General features: G+C 24.7%; 1 protein-coding gene across 1 annotated transcript in view; it reads right to left on the reverse strand.

Annotated features, from left to right (window-relative positions):
* LOC127465447 (netrin receptor DCC-like) overlaps positions 1-17,500 on the reverse strand; it is a 98,965-nt gene that overhangs the window by 12,751 nt on the left and 68,714 nt on the right. Inside the window, exons 19-25 of the mRNA XM_051775928.1 lie at positions 14,271-14,378; positions 10,165-10,359; positions 8,861-8,893; positions 8,426-8,491; positions 4,896-5,055; positions 2,938-3,122; positions 1,015-1,143 (exon numbers count right to left, since the gene is read on the reverse strand). Of these exons, the coding sequence (XP_051631888.1) occupies positions 1,015-1,143; positions 2,938-3,122; positions 4,896-5,055; positions 8,426-8,491; positions 8,861-8,893; positions 10,165-10,359; positions 14,271-14,378 (876 nt within the window). The remainder of the gene's footprint in view (positions 1-1,014; positions 1,144-2,937; positions 3,123-4,895; positions 5,056-8,425; positions 8,492-8,860; positions 8,894-10,164; positions 10,360-14,270; positions 14,379-17,500) is intronic.

The following is a 17,500-nucleotide window of genomic DNA, read 5'->3' on the forward strand; positions in this document are numbered from 1 at the left end:
AATTTAAAAATTGGAATTAATTCAGAATAAGTCAATTTATAAATTTGATTTATTCCAAAAAATTCAATTTAAAAATTGGAATTATTTTGAAATAATTCAAGTTAAAAATTTGAATTTATTCAGAATAATTCAATTTTTAAAAATTAGAATTAATTCAGAATAATTCAATTTTTAAAAATTCGAATTAATTTGAAAATATTCAATTTAAAAATTGGAATTAATTTAGAATAATTGAATTGAAAAATTATTTGGAATTATAAAACTAAAAAAAAAATTAGGATTTCGAAATTAAAGACTGAAAAATAAATAATAAAAATAATTCAATAAAAAAGGAAAAATTGAATTAATTAAATTTAAAAAATTAATTAAATTTAAAAAATTAAAATTAATTCTAATTTTAAAAAAATAAAAAATTGGAATTTATTGGAATTAAAAACCAAAGAAAAATAATAAAAATTATTCAATAAAAAAGGAAAAATCGAAATAATTAAATTTAAAAAATTAAAATTAATTCTAATTTAAAAAAATAAAAAATTCGAATTAATTGGAATTAAAACACTAAAAATTAAATGATAAAAAAATTCAATTTAAAAGGAAAAAATTGAAAATAATTAAATTAAAATTAAATTATTTCGAATTAAAAAATTTTAAAAAAAATTAGAAATTAAAATTTTTAAAATTAACTCGAATTAAAAAATTAAAAATCAATTAGAAATTAAAGATTTTTAAATTAAAATTAAAATTTTTAAAATTAATTGGAATTAAAAAATTTAAAATCAATAAGAAATTAAGATTTTTTAAATTAAAATTTAAATTTTTCAAAACTAATTTGAACAAAAAATTAGGAATAAATTAGAAAATAAAATTTTTAAAATTAAAATTAAAATTAAAATTAAAATTTTTAAAATTAATTTAAGTAAAAAATTTTTAAAAAAATTAATAAAAAAAATTAAAAATTAAATTTTTAAACCTAATTTTTTTGGGGGGAATTTAATTTTTCCCGGGAATACTCACGGGGGGGGTTGGAAGGTTGGGAATCCATCGGGAGGAGGAGTTTGGAGCGGGGGGTTCGCCGGGAAATTAGGGAACGCTCCAAGGTGGAGACGCCGGCGCCGCTTCCCGGCGGCTCTTCCGACTCCGGAGCTGGGAAAAAGGGGGAAAAGTTGTAGGAATTCCAAATTTAAAATTTAAATATTAAATTTAAAATTTAAAATTCAAAATATAAGTTTAAATTTAAAATTTAAACATTAAATTCTAAATTTTAAATTTTAAATTTAAACTTTAAATTTAAAACTTAAAATTTAAATTTAAATATTAAATTTTAAACATTAAATTTTAAGATTAAAATTTAAAATTTAAACATTAAATTTTAAGATTAAAATTTAAAATTTAAATTTAAATATTAAAATTTAAGAATTAAATTTCAAATTTTAAATTTAAATTTAAACATTGAAATTTAAAATTTAAAATTTAAAATTGAAATTTAAATATTAAAATTTAAATATTAAGTTTTAAATTTAAAATTTAAAATTTGAAATTTGAATATTGAAATTTAAACATCAAATTAAAAATTTAAAAATTTAAAATCAAAAATCAAAATTTAAAGTTCTAATTTTTATTTTAAAATTTAAAATTTAAAATTTGAATTGAAAATTTTAAATTTTAAATTTTACTTTCAAATGTAAGATTTAGATTTAAAATTTAAAATTTCAATTTAAAATTTAAAATTAAAAATTTGAAATTAAAATTGAAAATATAAATTCCTTAAAAAATTCCTTAAAAATTCCTCTAAAAAATCCCTTTAAAATTATTTAAAAATTCCTTAAAAATTCCTTTAAATATCCCTAAAAATCCCTTAAAAATCCTTTAAAAATCCCCAAAAAATCCCTTAAAAATTCCTTTAAAAATCCCTAAAAAATTCCTTAAAAATCCCTTTAAAGTCCCTTAAAAATTCCTTTAAAATCCTTTAAAAATCCCGAAAAAATCCCTTAAAAATCCTTTTAAAAATCCCTTAAAAATTCCTTAAAAATCCCTTTTAAAATCCCTTAAAAATTCCTTTAAAATTCCCTTAAAAATCCCTAAAAAATCCTTAAAAATCCCTCTAAAAATCCCTGAAAAATCCCTTAAAAATCCCTTAAAAATTCCGTAAAAATCCCTAAAAAATTCCATTAAAAATCCTTAAAAATCCCTTTAAAAATCCTTAAAAATTCCTAAAAATTTCCTTAAAAATCCTTAAAAATCCCTTAAAAATCCCTTAAAAATTCCTTAAAAAAATCCTTAAAAATTCCTTTAAAAATCCCTTAAAAATTCCTTAAAAATCCCTTAAAAATTCCTTAAAAATCCCTTTAAAAATCCCTAAAAAATCCCTAAAAAATTCCTAAAAAATCCCTTAAAAATTCCTTAAAAATTCCTTAAAAATCCCTAAAAAATCCCTAAAAAATTCCCCAAAAAATCCCTTAAAAATTCCGTAAAAATCCCTTAAAAATCCCTTAAAAATTTCTTAAAAATCCCTTAAAAATTCCTTAAAAATCCCTAAAAAATCCCTTAAAAATCCCTAAAAATCCCTAAAAAATCCCTAAAAATCCTTTAAAATCCCTTAAAAATCCCTTAAAAATTCCCTTAAAAATCCCTTAAAAATCCCTAAAAAATCCCTAAAAAATCCCTTAAAAATCCCTAAAAATCCCTAAAAAATCCCTAAAAATCCTTTAAAATCCCTTAAAAATCCCTTAAAAATTCCCTTAAAAATCCCTTAAAAATCCCTAAAAAATCCCTTAAAAATCCCTTAAAAATTCCTTAAAAATTCCTTAAAAATCCCTAAAAAATCCCTAAAAAATTCCTTAAAAATCCCTTAAAAATTCCTAAAAAATCCCTTAAAAATTCCTTTAAAAATTCCTAAAAAATCCCTTTAAATTCCATTAAAAATCCCGGAATTCCCACCTTTTTGGGAGTCGCTTCCCGCCGCCGCTTCCGCCTGGGATTCCGGGATTTGGGAATCTCGTCCCGGCGGATCCGGAGGCGCCGTCGGAGCCTCCGGAGGCTTTTCCAGGTTTTTCAGCTCCAGCTCCTCGTGGTGGATCCAAAGATCCGGAGGGTTGGGATCTTTGGGAGTCGCCTTGCGGTTCCTAAGGAATTTTGGGAATTTTGGGAATTTTAGGGGGTTTTTTTTAAGGGATTTTGGGGTGGGAATGGTGGGAGGGTTGGGGTGGGAATGGGAATTAAATTAAATTAAATTAAATTAAATTAAATTAAATTAAATTAATTCAAAAAATAAAGGAAATAAAATGAAATAAAATCAAATGAAATAAAATAAAATAAAAAATAAATGAAAGAAAATCAAATGAAATAAATAAAATAATAAAATAAAATAAGGTAAAATAAAAGGAAGTAAAATTAAATTAATTAAAAAATAAAGGAAATGAAATGAAATAAAATAAAATAAAATAAAAAAATAAATGAAATAAAATCAAATGAAATAAATAAAACAATAAAATAAAATAAAGGAAAATAAAAGGGAGTAAAATTAAGTAAATAAAATAAAATAAATGAAATAAAAGAAATTAAATAAAGTAAAATAAATGAAATAAAATAAGATAAATGGAAAGAAATAAAAGTCAAATAAATTAAATGAAATAAAATGAAATAAATAAATAAATAAATAAAGAAATAAAGAAAAATAAAAGAAATTAAATTAAATTAAAAAATAAAATAAAATCAATGAATTAAAAGGAAATAAATAAAATAAAAGGAAATTAAATAAAATTAAATAAATAAAGATAAAATAAAATAAAAAAAATTGATGAAATCAAATAAAATAAAATGAAATAAAATGGAATAAATGAAATAATAAAATAAAATAAAGGAAAATAAAAGGAAGTAAAATTAAGTAAAAAAATAAAATAAAATAAATGAAATGAAATGAAATGAAATGAAATTAAAGAAATTAAATAAATAAAATGAAGTAAAATAAGTGAAATAATATAAAATAAATGAAATAAAATGAAATGAAATAAATAAAGGAAAATAAATGAAATGTAATGAAATTAAAAAATAAAATTAAAAAAATAAAATAAAAGGAAATAAAATAAAAGGAAATTAAATAAAATTAAAGATAAAATAAAAATAAATAAAACAAAATTGATAAAATAAAATAAAGTAAAATAAAATAAATAAAATAAATGAAATGAAATGAAATGAAATAAAATGAAATGAGATAAAATAAAATGAAATAATATAAAATGAAATAAATAAAATAAAGTAAATGAAATAAACTAAACTAAACTAAAATAAAATTAAATTAAATAAATGAAATTAAATAAAATTAAATAAAATTAAGTAAAAAAATAAAATTAAATAAATAAAATAAATCAAAATAACATAAAATAAATTAAATGAAATGAATAAAATAAAGTGAAATAAAATAAAATAAAATAAATAAAATAATGTAAAATGAAATAAAATGAAATAAATAAAATAAAATAAATAAAATGAAATAAAATTTAAAAAATGAAATAAATAAAATGAAATAAAGTAAAATAAAATAAAATAAAATAAAGAGAATAATGTAAAATAAAGAAAATTATATTAAATTAAATTTAATTTAATTAAAAAAAATAAAATAATGTAAAATAAAATTCAATTAAATAAATCAAATAAATCAAATAAAATAAATTAAATAAATAAAGTAAAATAAAATAAAATAAAATAAAATAAAATAAATAAAGTAAAATTAAATTAAATTAAAGAAAGTAAAATAAAATAAAATTAAATAAAGTAAAATAGAATAAAATAAATTAAATTAAATTAAATTAAATTAAATTAAATTAAATTAAACAAATAACCCAAACAAAATCCCGCTTTTCCACCCCCTCCCGCCATTCCCGGCAATCCCAACTCACTTCCTCCGTCGCCGGGCGGATCGCCGGGAGCAGAGCGCCGTCGCCACGGCAACCGCCAGCACCGCCAGGCCGGCGCCGGCACCAACCACCACCAGCACCAGGTTGGCACCGCCCCGGGGCGTGGCATCGCCTGGTAGGGGGCGCTTCGGAGCGCCGGGATCTGGAGAGAGAATTCTGGGAATTTTTGGGAATTTTTGGGGATTTTTTGGGGATTTTTTGGGGATTTTTGGGGATTTTTTTGGGGATTTTTTGGGGATTTTTTGGGGATTTTTTGGGGATTTTTTGGGATTTTTTGGGGATTTTTTGGGATTTTTTGGGGATTTTTTGGGGTATTTTTTGGGGAATTTTTGGGGAATTTTTGGAGATTTTTTTGAGGATTTTTTGGGGATTTTTGGGGGATATTTTGGGGATTTTTTCGGATTTTTTGAGGATTTTTTAAGAATTTTTTGGGGATTTTTTGGGGATTTTTGGGGGAATTTTGGGGAATTTTTTTGGAATTTTTGAGGATTTTTTGGGGATTTTTTAGGGATTTTTTGGGATTTTTGGGGGATTTTTTGGGGATTTTTGGGGGATTTTTTGGGGATTTTTTGGGGATTTTTTGAGGGTTTTTTTGAGGATTTTTTTGCGATTTTTTGTGATTTTTTTGGGATTTTTTGGTAATTTTTTTGGGATTTTTGGGGGATTTTTTGGGGATTTTTTGGGGAATTTTGGGGATTTTTTGGAATTTTTGGGTATTTTTTTTTATTTTGTAGGGAATTTTTTGGGATTTTGGTGGGATTTTTTGGGGATTTTTTGGAGATATTTTGGGGATTTTTTGGGGAATTTTTGGGGATTTTTGGGGGATTTTTTGGGGATTTTTTGGGATTTTTTGGGGGATTTTTGGGGATTTTTTGGGGATTTTTTGGGGATTTTTGGGGGATTTTTTGGGGATTTTTGGGGATTTTTTGAGGGGTTTTTTGGGGATTTTTGGAGTTTTTTTTGGAGGATTTTTTTGCGATTTTTTGTGATTTTTTTGGGATTTTTTGGTAATTTTTTTGGGATTTTTGGGGGATTTTTTGGGGATTTTTTGGGGAATTTTGGGGATTTTTTGGAATTTTTGGGTATTTTTTTTTTATTTTGTAGGGAATTTTTTGGGATTTTGGTGGGATTTTTTGGGGATTTTTTGGAGATATTTTGGGGATTTTTTGGGGAATTTTTGGGGATTTTTTTGTGGATTTTTTGGGGATTTTTTTGGGAATATTAAAGGATTTTTTGGGGATTTTTTTGGGAATTTTTGGGGATTTTTGGGGGATTTTTTGGGGATTTTTTGGGATTTTTTGGGGGATTTTTTAGGATTTTTTGGGGATTTTTTGGGGATTTTTGGGGATTTTTGGGGGGTTTTTTGGGGATTTTTGGAGGGTTTTTTTGAGGATTTTTTTGCGATTTTTTGTGATTTTTTGGGGATTTTTTGGTAATTTTTTTGGGATTTTTGGGGGATTTTTTGGGGAATTTTGGGGATTTTTTGGAATTTTTGGGTATTTTTTTTTTATTTTTTAGGGAATTTTTTGGGATTTTGGTGGGATTTTTGGGGGATTTTTGGGGGATTTTTGGGGATTTTTTGGGGAATTTTTGGGGGATTTTTTAGGGAATTTTTGGGGATTTTTTGGGGATTTTTTGGGGATTTTTTTGGGATTTTTTGGGGATTTTTTGGGGAATTTTTGAGGGATTTTTTGGGGATTTTTTGGGGAGTTTTTTGGGATTTTTTTGGGAATTTTTGGGGATTTTTGGGGGATTTTTGGAGGATTTTGGGGGAATTTTGGGGGAATTTTTAGGGAATTTTTGGAGAATTTTTGGGGATTTTTTGGGGATTTTTTTGGAGATTTTGGGGATTTTTTCCGGATTTTTTCGGGATTTTTTAGAGATTTTTTGGGATTTTTGGGGAATTCTTGGGGGAATTTTTGAGGACTTTTGGGGATTTTTTGGGGATTTTTTTTTGATTTTTAGGGGATTTTTTGGGGAATTTTTGGGGATTTTTTGAGGATTTTTTAAGAATTTTTGGGGATTCTTGGGGATTTTTGGGGGATTTTGGGGATTTTTTGGGGGATTTTTCGGGGATTTTTTGGGGATTTTTTTGGGATTTTTGGGGATTTTTTGGGGATTTTTTGGGGATGTTTTGGGATTTTTTGTGGATTTTTTGGGATTTTTTGGGGATTTTTTGGGGATGTTTTGGGATTTTTTGGGGATTTTTTTGGAGATTTTGGGGATTTTTTCCGGATTTTTTCGGAATTTTTTAGGGATTTTTTGGGATTTTTGGGGAATTCTTGGGGGATTTTTTGGGGGGTTTTTGGGGAATTTTTTGGGATTTTTGGGGGATTTTTGGGGATTTTTTGGGGATTTTTTGGAGATTTTTTGGGATTTTTTGTGGAATTTTTAGGGAATTTTTGGAGAATTTTTGTGGATTTTTCGGGGACTTTTCGGGGATTTTTTGGGGATTTTTGTGGATTTTTTGGGGATTTTTTGGGGATTTTTGGGGGATTTTTGGGGAATTTTTGGGGGAATTTTTGAGGATTTTTGGGGATTTTTTGGGGATTTTTTTTTGATTTTTAGGGGATTTTTTGGGGAATTTTTGGGGATTTTTTGAGGATTTTTTAAGAATTTTTGGGGATTCTTGGGGATTTTTGGGGGATTTTGGGGATTTTTTGGGGGATTTTTCGGGGATTTTTTGGGGATTTTTTTGGGATTTTTGGGGATTTTTTGGGGATTTTTTGGGGATGTTTTGGGATTTTTTGGGGATTTTTTGGGATTTTTTGGGGATTTTTTGGGGATTTTTTAGGGGATTTTTTGGGATTTTTTGGGGATTTTTTGGGGATTTTTGGGGATTTTTGGGATTTTTTTGGGAATTTGGGGGGATTTTTTGGGGATTTTTCGGGGATTTTTTGAGGATTTTTTGGGGATTTTTGGGGATTTTTGGGGATTTTTTGGGGATTTTTTGGGGATTTTTGGGGAATTTTGAGGGATTTTTTGGGGATTTTTTGGGGAGCTTTTTGGGATTTTTTTGGGAATTTTTGGGGATTTTTGGGGGATTTTTGTGGATTTTTGGGGGATTTTTTGGAGATTTTTTGGGGATTTTTGGAGATTTTTTGGGATTTTTGGGGAATTCTTGGGGGATTTTTTGGGGGTTTTTTGGGGATTTTTTTGGGATTTTTTGGGGATTTTTGTGGATTTTTGGGGGATTTTTTGGAGATTTTTTGGGATTTTTTGTGGAATTTTTAGGGAATTTTTGGAGAATTTTTGTGGATTTTTCGGGGACTTTTCGGGGATTTTTTGGGGATTTTTTTGGATTTTTTGAGGATTTTTTGGAGAATTTTGGGGGATTTTGGGGGGAATTTTTGGGGAATTTTTGGGGATTTTTTGGAAATTTTTGAGGATTTTTGGGGGATTTTTTTGGGATTTTTTTGGGATTTTTTGGGGATTTTTTGGGGAATTTTGGGGATTTTTTAGGAATTTTTTGGGGAATTTTGGGGGATTTTTTGGGAATTTTTGGGATTTACCATTCAGGCTGCTCCGGTCGATCCGGTTGGTATCCAAGGGCCAATAGGAAGCGTCGCCGTGACGACCTGATGGAAAAATTCCAGGAAAAAAACATGGAAAAATCCCATTTTTTCCCAAAAAACCCCCGATTTTTTCCCCTAAAAATCCCATTTTTTCCCCTAAAAAATCCCATTTTTTTCCACCAAAAATCCCATTTATTTTCCCAAAAAAATCCAATTTTTTCCCCCTAAAAATCCAGTTTTTTCCCCCTAAAATTCCAATTTATTTTCCCTAAAAATCCAATTTTTTCCCCCAAAAATCCCATTTATTTTCCCCTAAAAATCCCATTTTTCCCCCTAAAAATCCCATTTATTTTCCCCTAAAACTCCCATTTTTTTTCCCATTAAAATCCCATTTTTTTCCCAAGAAAACCCCATTTTTCCGGGAATTCTCACCTTGATCATTGGCCATTTTATCCGGATATTCCGCTGGAAAAGAGGGAAAGAAACAAATCCATTTTTTCCCCTAAAAATCCCATTTTTTCCCCAAAAAAATCCCATTTTTTCCAACAAAAAATCCGATTTTTTTCCCAATAAAATCAGATTTTTTTGCTAAAAAATCCCATTTTTTTCCCCCAGAAAATCAGATTTTTTTACAAAAAATCCCGATTTTTTTCCCAGAAAAATCAGAATTTTTTCCCAATAAAATTCCCAAAAATCCCCAAAAAATCCCCAAAAAATCCTCAAAAAATCCCCAAAAAATCCCAAAAAATCCCCCAAAAATCCTCAAAAAATCCCAAAAAAATCCCCCAAAAATCCCCAAAAAATCCCCAAAAAATCCCCAAAAATCCACAAAAATTCCCCAAAAAATCCCCCAAAAATCCCCAAAAAATTCTCAAAAAATCCTCAAAAATCCCCAAAAAATCCCCAAAAATCCCCAAAAAAATCCCCAAAAAATCCCAAAAAAATCCCCAAAAACCCCCAAAAAATCCCCAAAAAATCCCCAAAAATCCCCAAAAAAATCCCCAAAAAATCCCCAAAAAATCCCCAAAAAATCCCCAAAAAATCCCCAAAAAATCCAAAAAAAATCCCCAAAAAATCCCCAAAAAATCCCCAAAAATTCGCCCAAAAATCCCCAAAAAATCCCCAAAAAATCCCCAAAAATCCCAAAAAAATCACAAAAAAATCCCCAAAAAATCCCAAAAAAATCCCCAAAAAATCCCCAAAAATCCCCAAAAAATCCCCAAAAATCCCCAAAAAATCCCCCAAAAATCCCCAAAAAATCCCCAAAAATCCCCAAAAATCCCCAAAAAATCCTCAAAAAATCCCAAAAAATCCCCAAAAAATCCCCAAAAAATCCTCAAAAAATCCCAAAAAAATCCCCCAAAAATCCCCCAAAAATCCCCAAAAAATCCCCAAAAAATCCCCAAAAAATCCCCAAAAAATCCCCAAAAATCCCCAAAAAATCCCCAAAAATCCCCAAAAAATCCCCAAAAAATCCCCAAAAATCCCCAAAAAATCCCCAAAAATCCCCAAAAATCCCCAAAAAATCCCCAAAAAATCCCCAAAAAATCCCCAAAAATCCCAAAAAAATCCCCAAAAAATCCCCAAAAAATTAGATTTTTTCCCCTAAAAAATCAGATTTTTTCCCTAAAAAAATCAGATTTTTTCCCCTAAAAAATCAGATTTTTTCCCTAAAAAAATCAGATTTTTTCCCCAAAAAATGCCATTTTTTTCCCAGAATAAAAACCCAACCAAACCTTTGAGTGTCCGATAAAAGAGGGGCTCCGAGAGGGGGCCGATCCCTTTGGAATTCCGGGCCTGGATGCGGAAATAATACCCGGAGTCGGGCTGGAGCTCCGGCAGTTGGTGGCTCAGGCGGTCGCCGGGCAGGGATTCCAGCAGCCAGGATTCCAGGGGCAGCGATCTCTCCGAGGTGTAGAAGAGGAGGTAGGCTGGGAAAATAATTAATTAATTATCGATGAATTAATTATTAATTATTAATTATTTATTAATTAATAATTTATTATTTATTAATTTATTATTTATTATTTATTTTTCTATTTATTATTTATTATTTATTATTTATTAGTTATTATTTATTATTTTTTATTTATTATTTATTATTTTTTATTTATTATTTAATACTTATTATTTACTCTCAATTATTTACTATTAGTTATTGATATTAATTAATAAAATATATTGATATAATATGTAATTAATATATACAATAATATATAATCAATATATATTAATATATTAATATATGTTAATATACATTAATATATTGTTATACATTAATATTAATATAATTAATATCCATTAATATAATTAATATCCATTAATATATTAAAATATATTAGTATAATATGTAAGAATATATTTTATAATAATATAGTAATAAAATGGGTTTATTACTTAATTATTAATTATTAATTATTCGGTATTAGTTATTAATCATCAATTATCAATTATTTACTATTAGTTATTAATATTAATTAATAAAATATATTAATATAATATCTAATTAATATATACAATAATATATAAAATATATATATTAATATATTAGGAGACATTAATATACATTAATATTCATATAATTAATATACATTAATATATTAAAATTTATTAATATAAGATATAATAATATATTTTATAATAATATAGTAATAAAAGAAGTTTATTAAATAATTATTAATTGATTATTAATTATTACTCATTAATTATTTACTACAAGTTATTTATATTAATTAATAAAATATATAAATATAATATAAAATTAATATATCCAATAATATATAATTATTATATATTAATAGATTAATAGACATTAATATACATTAATCTATTAATATACGTTAATATATTAATATACATTGATATTAATATAATTAATAGACATTAGTATATCAAAATATATTAATATAATATATAATAATATATTTTATAATAATGCAGTAATAAAATGGGTTTATTAATTAATATTAATTAATTATTTATGATAATTATTAATTATTAATTATAAAAGATTTGTTATTAGTTATTGGTATTAATTAATAAAATATATTAATATAACATGTAATCAATAGATACAATATATAATTGATATTAATATATTAATATACCTAAATATGCATTAATATATTAATATACATTAATATACATTAATATATTAATATACATTAATATTAATATAATTAATAGACATTAATATATTGAAATATATTAATATTAAATATATTACTATATTTTATAATAACATAGTAATAAAATGGGTTTATTAATTGATTATTAATTATTATTTATTCTTATTAATTATTAATAATTCCCTACTAGTTATTGATATTAATTAATAAACTATATTAATAAAATATGTAATTATAATATGCAATAATATATAATTAATTTATCTTATTATATATTAATAGACATTAATGTACATTAATATATTCATATACATCAATATTAATATAATTAATACACATTAATATATTAAAAGATATGAATATAAGATATAATAATATATTTTCTAATAATATCGTAATGAAAAGGATTTTTTAATTAATTATTAATTAAATATTAAAGAATTTACGAATAAAATGAATTCTCATTATTAAAAAATCCATAAGGAAATGCGATTTAAAAGATGATTATTATTATTATCATTATTATTATTATTAAACCCATTCAATAATTAGTTAATTAATTAATTAATAAGAAGAAGAATCGAATCAATTTCCATGTTACATGATTAATATGGAAATGAGACCAAAAAAATTATTATTATTAAATTAAATACTTAAAGAATTAAATAAATCATTAATTGAAAAATAATATCAGTTAATCATTTAATTAATTAATTAATTAAGAAGAAGAAGAAGAAAAATCAAATTAAACATCCCTAAAAATTAAATTAAAAAGCCATAAAAAATTAAATTAAAATCCGTAAAAATTAAATTAAAAATCCATAAAAATTAAATAAAAATCCGTCAACAATTAATTAAAAATCTATAAAAAATCCAATTAAAAATCCATTAAAAAATTAAATAAAAATAAATAAAATTAAATTAAAATCCGTAAAAATCAAATTAAAAATCCATAAAAATTTAAATAATAATCCGTTAAAAATTAAATAAAAATCCATAAAAAATTAATTAAAAATCAATAAAAATCAAATTAAAAATCAATAAAAAATCAAATTAAAAATCCATAAAATTAAATTAAAAATCCCTAAAAATTTAAATAAAAATCCTTTAAAATTTAAATAAAAATTCATAAAAATTAAATTAAAAATCCATAAAAAATTGAAAAAAATCCATAAAAATTAAGTTAAAAATCAATAAAAATCAAAGTAAAAATTCCTTTAAAAATCAAATTAAAAATCCCTAAAAAATCAAATTAAAAATCCCTAAAAAATTAAATAAAATCCACAAAAAATTAAATTAAAAATCCATAAAAATTTAAATAAAAATCCGTAAAAATTAAATTAAAAATCCCTAAAAAATCAAATTAAAAATCCTTAAAAAATCAAATTAAAAATCCATAAAAAATTAAATAAAATCCACAAAAAATTAAATTAAAAATCCATAAAAATTTAAATAAAAATCCGTAAAAATTAAATTAAAAATCCCTAAAAAATCAAATTAGAAATCCCTAAAAAATAAATTGAAAATCCATAAAAAATCAAATAAAATCCATAAAAAATCAGATTAAAAATCCTTTAAAAATTTAATTAAAAATCCATAAAAAATTAAATTAAAAATCCACAAAAAATCAAATTAAAAATCCATAAAAATTTAATTAAAAATCCGTAAAAATTAAATAAAATCCATAAAAATTAAATTAAAAATCCACAAAAATAAATAAAAAATCTATTAAAACTTAAATTAAAAATCCATAAAACATCAAATTAAAAATCCCTAAAAATCAAATTAAAAATCCCTAAAAATCAAATTAAAAATCCCTAAAAAATCAAATTAAAAATCCATAAAAAATTAATTAAAAGTCAATAAAAAATCAAATAAAAATACATTAATAAATTAAATAAATATCTATTAAAATTAAATAAAAATGCATTTAAAAATAAATAAAAAATCCCTAAAAATTAAATTAAAGATCCTTAAAAAATCAAATTTGAAATCCCTAAAAATTAAATTAAAAATCCATAAAAATTTAAACAAAAACCCTTAAAAATCAAATTAAAAATCCAATAAATTAAATTAAAAATCCATCAAAAATCAAATTAAAAACCCGTAAAAAATCCAATTAAAAATCCCTAAAAAATCCAATTTAAAAATCCCTAAAAATCAAATTAAAAATCAATAAAAAATTAAATAAAAATCCATAAAATATTAAATAAAATCCATAAAAATTAAATTAAAAATCCCTAAAAATGTAAATAAAAATCCTTAAAAATCAAATTAAAAATCCATAAAAAATTAATTAAAAATCCATAACTATTAAATAAAAATCCGTAAAAATTAATTAAAAATCCATAAAAAATCAAATTAAAAATCCATAAAAAATTAAATAAAAAATCCATAAAAAATCCATAAAAAATCCATAAAATTAAATTAAAAATCCCTAAAAAATCAAATTAGAAATCCCTAAAAAATCAAATTAAAAATCCATAAAAAATTAAATAAAATCCACAAAAAATTAAATTAAAAATCCATAAAAATTTAAATAAAAATCCTTAAAAATCAAATTAAAAATCCAATAAATTAAATTAAAAATCCATCAAAAATCAAATTAAAAACCCGTAAAAAATCCAATTAAAAATCCCTAAAAAATCCAATTTAAAAATCCCTAAAAAATGAATTAAAAATCCATTAAAATGTAATTAAATTTGGCATTTTACCGGTGATTTTGCCGTTGGCCTCCAGCGGCGGTTGCCAGCTCAGCGTCACCGCCCGGCCCTTCCCGTCCCGCGGGATCACCGTCAGATCCTTCGGAGCCGAGCCGGGAGCTGGAAAAAACGGGAATAAAACAGGGAAAAACGGGAATTTTTGGGGGCTAAAAAATCTCATTTTTTTCTCCCAAAAATCCCTTTTTTTTCCCCAAAAAATCCTATTTTTTTCCCCAAAAAATCAGATTTTTTCGCCAAATAAAATCAGATTTTTTCCAAAAAAATCAGATTTTTTTCCCCAAAAAATCCCATTTTTTTCCTCAGAAAATCCCATTTTTTTCCCCCCAAAATCAGATTTTTTTTGCTAAAAAATCCCATTTTTTTTTGCTGAAAAATCCCATTTTTTCACCAGAAAATCAGAATTTTTTTACCAAAACATCTCTTTTTCTTCCCCAGAAAATCAGGATTTTTTCCTCAGAAAATCAGATTTTTTTGCTAATAAATCCCATTTTTTCCCCAAAAAAATCAGAATTTTTTCCCCAAAAAATCAGAATTTTTTCCCCAAAAAATCATAATTTTTTTCCAAAAAATCAGATTTTTTTTCGCCAAAAAATCCCATTTTTTTCCCCAAAAAATCGCATTTTTTTCCCCAGAAAATCAGAATTTTTTGCCAAAAAATCCCGGTTTTACCCCCAAAAAATCAGATTTTTTTGGTAAAAAAATCCCTTTTTTGTTCCCCAGAAAATCAGATTTTTTTTGCCAAAAAATCCGATTTTTTTTTGCTAATAAATCACATTTTTTCCCCCAAAAAATCAGAATTTTTTGCCAAAAAATCAGGGTTTTTTTCCAGGAAAATCACATTTTTTTTCCCCAAAAAATCACATTTTTTTCCCCAGAAAATCAGAATTTTTTTCCCAAAAAATCCTATTTTTTCCCCAGAAAATCAGAATTTTTTGCCAAAAAATCCGATTTTTTTTTGCTAAAAAATCCTATTTTTTTCCCCAAAAAATCAGAATTTTTTCTCCAGAAAATCAGAATTTTTTCCCCAGAAAATCATAATTTTTTTCCACAAAAAATTATTTTTTTTCTCCAAAAAAATCACATTTTTTCCCCCAAAACCCCACATTTTTTCCCCCAAAAAAATCCCATTTTTTCACCAAAAAAATCTCATTTTTTAGGGAAAAAAATCTGATTTTTTGGGGAAGAAAATGTGATTTTTGGGGGAAAAAATTCTGATTTTTGGGGGAAAAAAATGTGAATTTTTGGGGGAAAAAATGTGATTTTTGGGGGGAAAAAATGTGATTTTTTGGGGAAAAAATATGATTTTCTGGGGAAAAAAAAGTGATTTTTTTGGAGAAAAAAATGTGATTTTTTGGGGAAAAAATGTGATTTTTTGGGGGAAAAAAATCTGATTTTTTGGGGGGAAAAATCTGATTTTTAGGGGGGAAAATGTGATTTTAGGGGAAAAAATGTGATTTTTTGGGGAAAAAAATCTGATTTTTGGGGAAAAAAATGTGATTTTTTGGGGAAAAATTCTGATTTTTTGGAGAAAAAAATGTGATTTTTTTGGAAAAAAATGTGATTTTTTGGGGGAAAAAATTCTGATTTTTTAGGGAAAAAATCTGATTTTTTGGGGAAAAAAATCTAATTTTTTGGGGGGAAAAAATGTGATGTTTTGGGGAGAAAAATGTGATTTTTTGGGGAAAAAATGTGATTTTTTGGGGATAAAAATGTGATTTTTTTTCAAAAAAAATTGATTTTTTAGGTTAAAAAAATGTGATTTTTTGGGAAAAAAAATGTGATTTTTTGGGTGAAAAAATCTGATTTTTTGGGGAAAAAATGCGATTTTTTGGGGAAAAAATGTGATTTTTTGGGGAAAAAATGTGATTTTTTTGGGGAAAAAAAATCTGATTTTTAGGGGAGAAAAATGTGTTTTTTTGGGGAAAAAAAATTCTGATTTTTGGGGGAAAAAAATGTGAATTTTTGGGGGAAAAAAATGTGATTTTTTGGGGGAAAAAATGTGATTTTTTGGGGGAAAAAATGTGATTTTTGGGGGGAAAAAATGTGATTTTTTGGGGGAAAAAATGTGATTTTTGGGGGAAAAAATCTGATTTTTTGGGGAAAAAAATCCTATTTTATTGCCAAAAAAATCCAATTTTAATGCGAAAAAAATCACATTTTTGGCCATAAAAATGTCATTTTTTGGCCTAAAAACGTCATTTTTTCACCGTTTGACTCCATTTTTTTTGCCAGATTTTTTTTCCATGGAATTTTTGGGAATGTTGCGGACCTGCCTCGAGGGTGGTGGCGTGGGCTGTCATGCTCCACGTTCAACCCCATTTTTTCCCATAAAAGCTCCATTTTTTCCCCAAAAAATCAGAATTTTTTGGCAAAAAATCAGGGTTTTTTTTCCTAAAAAATGTGATTTTTTGGGGGAAAAAATGGGATTTTTTAACAAAAAAAATCTGATTTTTGGGGAAAAAATTCTGATTTTTTGGAGAAAAAATGGGATTTTTTGGGGAAAAAAATCACATTTTTTGATGGGGAAAAATCTGATTTTTTGGGAAAAAAAATGTGATTTTTTGGGGGAAAAAATCTGATTTTTTGGGGGAAAAAATGTGATTTTCTGGGGGAAAAAATGTGATATTTTGGGAAAAAATCTGATTTTTTAGGGAAAAAAATGTGATTTTTTGGGGGAAAAATGTGATTTTTTGGGGGAAAAAATGGGATTTTTTGGGGAAAAAAGTGTGGTTTTTTGAGGAAAAAAATCTGATTTTTTGGAGAAAAAAACGTGATTTTTTGGGGGAATAAATGTGATTTTTGGGGGAAAAATGGGATTTTTGGGGGGAAAAAATCTGATTTTTGGAGGGAAAAATGGGATTTTTTTTGTGGAAAAAATGTGATTTTTGAGGGGAAAAAATCTGATTTTTTTGGGAAAAAAATGTGATTTTTTGGGGAAAAAATGTGATTTTTTGGGGGAAAAAATGTGATTTTTTGGGGAAAAAATGTGATTTTTTGGGGAAAAAAATGTGATTTTTTAGGGAAAAAAATGTGATTTTTGGGGAAAAAAATGTGATTTTTTGGGGAAAAAATGTGATTTTTTGGGGAAAAAATTCTGATTTTTTTCGCGAAAAAATCAGATTTTTGGCCATAAAAATGTCATTTTTTCACCAAAAATCTTCATTTTTTCACCGTTTGACTCCATTTTTTTTGCCGGATTTTTTTTCCATGGAATTTTTGGG

This window comes from Manacus candei, unplaced genomic scaffold, assembly GCF_025592945.1.
Source record: "Manacus candei isolate 608988 ecotype Guabito, Panama unplaced genomic scaffold, ASM2559294v1 h1tg000395l, whole genome shotgun sequence".
Classification (NCBI taxonomy): domain Eukaryota; kingdom Metazoa; phylum Chordata; class Aves; order Passeriformes; family Pipridae; genus Manacus; species Manacus candei.